This window comes from Daktulosphaira vitifoliae, unplaced genomic scaffold, assembly GCF_025091365.1.
Source record: "Daktulosphaira vitifoliae isolate Bord-2020 unplaced genomic scaffold, ASM2509136v1 Scaffold_775, whole genome shotgun sequence".
NCBI lineage: Eukaryota > Metazoa > Arthropoda > Insecta > Hemiptera > Phylloxeridae > Daktulosphaira > Daktulosphaira vitifoliae.
In genome coordinates, this window is record NW_026100338.1 from 1 (window position 1) to 5,051 (window position 5,051).

Sequence of the window (5,051 nt, forward strand, 5' to 3'; positions counted from 1 at the left end):
ATCGTCATCGTCATCGTCGTCGTCATCTTCGTTTGCCGAATCATCATCATCATCGTCCTCATCATCATCACTCGTTTCGGTATGGGAAGAGGCTTGGCCGGCAACTGCGGAAGCTATGCTGTTCGAGTCAACGACTTGGACTGATGCCGCATTGCCATTACCAGCTAATTCGTCATCATTTGGCAATGGAGACAATAAGGTGACAGTATGTGGACCATCTATGTCAGAAAACGACGATGACGACGAGTCCCCTTCCTCGACGGCTCCATCGTAGTCGGCGTTTGTCGGTTGCTCACCGGCAGTTCCTGAAGGGTAGTCCACCGATTCGCTTGCCGATTGTCCTAAAGGCGTGATCGTGCTGGACACCGATCCAGATATCGGCACCACGGAAGAGACCGTTCCCGGTGTTTCATCATCATCATCATCATCATCATCACTATCTGTCGATAAACCGTCAACAATGTTAGCTGTCCATTAATTATATAACCATAGATTAAGTTCGCGTACCAATACGTTATAATCTATGGTATTCCAGCTGATCGGTCAGTAAAAACGTTTACAACTGTATTTTTAGGGTCATTATTGTTAATCAAAAACGACGTATAAAAAACATCACACTAACTAGTTACTAAACATGAAATTTCAAAGTATTGTCTGTCTGCTAAATTTTATGCAATCTAGTATGAGCTTTAGAATGTGGTATTATATTACTATACAACCCTTATTTCACATTAGACAATTGTGAATTTTATTTAATAACAGTTTTTTTAATTCTGGCCGATCAGTTGGTGTGCTGTTTCGACAAAAATTTTTTAATCATATAATATTAATAATAACTGCAATATCTATTTACTTAAATGCTGAGTTAGTGTGCGTTAATGTACTGGAACAGGAAACTTAAAAAAAGATTTATAATTAAAAACAATACCACATGAAAAGGTTTCCTGGTCTGCACACAATACCGGTCACCATCCGAGAATACCAAATACTATCAGCCAAAAAATAAATAAGTATAATTACTTAGAAGCGTTTAATTACTATTCATTAATACCATGTACGGCATACCTTCACCATATTTTGGTACTTATATTTATATTCTCAGCAATGGCGTTTGCAATAAAATAAGAGCAATTGGTTTATAATAATATAGTAAAAAATATAAATCAATTTTAATGTTATAAAATCTGTTTATTTGCTGAAATAATCGCTATCACAGCCATGTTTTGTTTTTCTTTGATAATAAAAAAAATAATGTTTGTTATGACACTCGATTATTTAAAGTAATATTTAATCTTATGCTATTGAACACGAACTTACATTTTTTTGTATTAATGACACTATGTATTCGTGTGGTGTTTGTTATTATGGTAACAATATTGTCTCAAAAAAATATATTTTAAATCAGTAATAGCAAAAATAAATTTTGAATAATTAAAAAAAATCATGTGTAATTTAAAGCGGCGAAAAAATAAATAAATCTATAATAAATCTATAATAAATAAATAAATAAATAAATATTAAATAAATAATTAAATTAGAGTTTAAAATAAATAAGTTTGGTTTCTACAATCTTAACTCTAAGTTTTTTTATTTATATGTTTTTGATCGAGTCCGTTAAGTAGTGAAATGTGTTTTTCGATGTTGTTTTTTCACATGTCATTTACAAGTGTATACATAGGTCATATGTACACATTGTGTTGTATTATCTTGATGTTATCAGTGTTTCTGTAATTGTTTAGTTTCCCGTGGTCGATCTAGTTCGATCAACCTAAAAAAAAATAAACAGACACACAATGCCAAATTACACTCGTGTCACAATCATGTTCAAAAGCCTACTACAATCTTGTCACATTAACTGACCAAGATCTACACACGTCTCCCCCTCTTTTTCCCGTGGGAAATCTTACGGAATGACCAAAATTTGTCCTCGTTAGATTTTATGATAGTAAATGGAAATTTCAAAAAAATGTGTTATATTTAAATATTCATCGTTCTGCTGATGTTCGTACATCACTCATGTTTAGCGTTGACAAATGTAGGTTAATATATAAATGAAACATTGAAATTCATATTTGTTAAAAATTCATCGGGACGAATTTTGGTAAAGTACAAAATGTGTGCAGTAAAATCTTAATTATTTAAGTTAGTGCTATTTTTTGGCAATTAATAAATTAATTTTATAGCTTATAAAAAAAAATGATTGGTGTTCAACATGACTAGTGCAATAGTGAATAAAAATGAAATATTGAACTTCACTTTTGGTGCAAACAAAATAGTAAAAATGCCATAAAACATATTTGTCTTGTAATTATGTTTTAAAGTTTTATTTTGAAGCATATTTTGCTATACCTAACGCTTTGAATTGTTAATTTTATCTCGTTATAGTATGTATAGTATTGTGACAAATTTATCATGTTTCAACAAACAAAAGTCAAGTATAAGTCATCGTCAAATTGTTGTCGAGTTTTGAAGCGGTAGGAGGTATTTCATAATTTATTTATATTTAGTAAAGAAGCAACTCTTTTTATTGATCCACGTGCTTTTTTTTTTTTAACTTAGAGTTTGTAGTATTTGGAATTGAGTTTTCAAAATCTATTGTCTTTGATTGATCATGGCTGTAAAATTTAACCGTAAATACATTATTATTAAATCTGTAAAATTGATGATATTACAGTAGATCTAAAGTTTTAATAATTATCGAACTTTGTTGTTTGTAATCTAAAACTTAAATGCGTTCTTGTTTAGGTTGATAAACGGTTGTATTTAATACGGATGTTAATTGATTTTGAACGATTATCGTTTTTGTAAACATTTTTTTAATTTTGTTTAAAAGGAAATTTTTATGCTATTATACTGTGCTATAATTTTTATAGTTTCAGTAAAATCAAATAATAACGATTTTGTATTCAATTGTTAATATATTGTCATCGGAGAACATTTCTTAAAAGATTTTCTTTTTAATCGATTATGATTAGAAAACGATTCGATTCGTTTGTCCGCTGTGAAATTATCTATGTTATTATTTGTCGTCGTTGTTACCATAGCTATTATACGATTGGGAAATCGTCCGCGGGAAAGCGATGCGGCGTAACGAAGAGTCGTTCATATTTTTTAAATATACCTCGATATTATTACACGGTCAATAACAAAACGCTTCAAGCGCGTGGATCTAGGGTTTGTCTCATTGAATGGGTCGACGGCAAAGAGACAAACAAGACTGCGACTATGTACCTTTCTACAAGCAAAATAATGGTATAATAGTATTAACATAATACATTGTTAATCCTGATTTGGTGGGTTATCAAGGATTACATAAAAGTATTATATTAATATTATTATAAAATATTATTTTATTACATTTGTGTGATATTGTGCGAAATTTAACGCTGTGCTAGTTAAGTGTTTATATTTTAAGAACTACATTGTAAAAGCTACAATTTCCCATTTGACGGAAGAAAGAGAGAGTATGTAGAAGAGTAGTAGACCCTAAAAATATTTTAACAACATAATAAGATTAATTCCAACGTAAATGTTGGTTCGATACTAACCTCCGAGGATGTCATCGAAGAATCTGTCGAAGTAGTCATCGTCTTCATCGTCATCATCATCATCATCATCATCGCTGGTCGATGAGGCTTGTGTAGCTGTAGGTGATCCACCAGCGTTGCCACCGTTTACGGAAGAAGCAACATTACCGTTGGCACTGGCTGGTTGTGGCACAACATCAGCTTGTTCTTCGTCGTCTTCTTCGTCATCGTCGTCGTCATCATCGTCATCATCATCGTCATCGTCATCGTCGTCGCCGGTGATATCTAAGTCTAAGACATCATCATCATCATCGTCGTCATCATCGTCATCGTCGTCCGTGGACGCCGCTGGGGCTGATGGGGCGGCGGCTGCGACAACTGGCTGTGGTACTTCAGATACTGGAGCTGGTGAAGCTGCTGAGCCTGACGATTCTGCTGATTGTCTGCCGCTGTCTATTGGGGTTGGAGCTACCTTGTCTGTTACTTCGGATGAACTTACCAATCTAGATGGTTCTTCGGTAGAGATAGGTGATGAGCTGGCGGTGTAAATTAGTGCGCAGCACCCAAGGGTTACGATCAATATCCACTTAATCATCTGCAAAAATACAAAACAAATTTTATCGCTTAACCACCTAAGCATCTATCACCTATGGTTAACAATGATTATTGCATAAAAAATAATATTGAGCACAAAATGATATCTTATCAACTCAACAATTCTAAAAATATGCAAATAAAACAGCTAAAAATAATGATAATGATTTATCTTATTGCTTCTTTCAATAGAATATGATTTAAATGTATGCAATATAAATTCTACTATTGAAAAATCTTACATAAATATCATAATGTACAGTTAATTCATCAAATTTTTAGATCCCAAAAAAATTTTTAATTGAATAATTGAAAAATAAAATTCAAACAAATCGTTTTTGGTGAAACATATTGACGTAAATATTTTTTACACATTTGAGTTTCAATCAAATTGCGTAGCTCATTTTATATGAATTATTATTCCAACAGACNAGTTTCAATCAAATTGCGTAGCTCATTTTATATGAATTATTATTCCAACAGACATTAAGTTATATATTTGACAAAATAGTTGAGAAATTTTTTATTGTATCGTTTATTTTGTACATAAAGATTTGTTTTTTTATCATAAATGATCAAACAAATCTTGTACGTTTTAAACATATTTAAAAATTATCAATAAAACATTATGGAATTTTTTAATTAATTTTTTTTTTGTAATTTTGAATAGTGTCTATTGGAAATATTCAATTAAAAGTTAGTCTGCGAAATAAAATTTAATTCACGTTTTAATACACATTACACAACGCAAGTGCTACCAGATGATACTATTTAACTAATATATAATTATTTATTTTATAACGATTTCTAATGTTACTATTATACCAACGTGAACCTTGTCCAAGTTTAGCCACGTACATTTGTTTGAGTTCACAACAAATCTAGTATGACCATTACCCGTAACCTAAGAAGAACCAAGAACCATAAGAG

At 31.5% G+C, this 5,051-nt stretch overlaps 1 protein-coding gene across 1 annotated transcript; it reads right to left on the reverse strand.

Annotated features, from left to right (window-relative positions):
- Nucleotides 1–36: 36 nt before the first annotated feature.
- LOC126909648 (germ cell nuclear acidic protein-like) lies at nt 37–4,122 on the reverse strand (the record flags this gene model as incomplete). Its single annotated transcript, XM_050692088.1, has 2 exons — nt 37–467; nt 3,549–4,122. Coding segments are annotated over 2 exons (1,005 nt in total), but the record flags the coding sequence as incomplete, so codon positions are not given.
- Between the last annotated feature and the right edge of the window lie 929 nt (nt 4,123–5,051).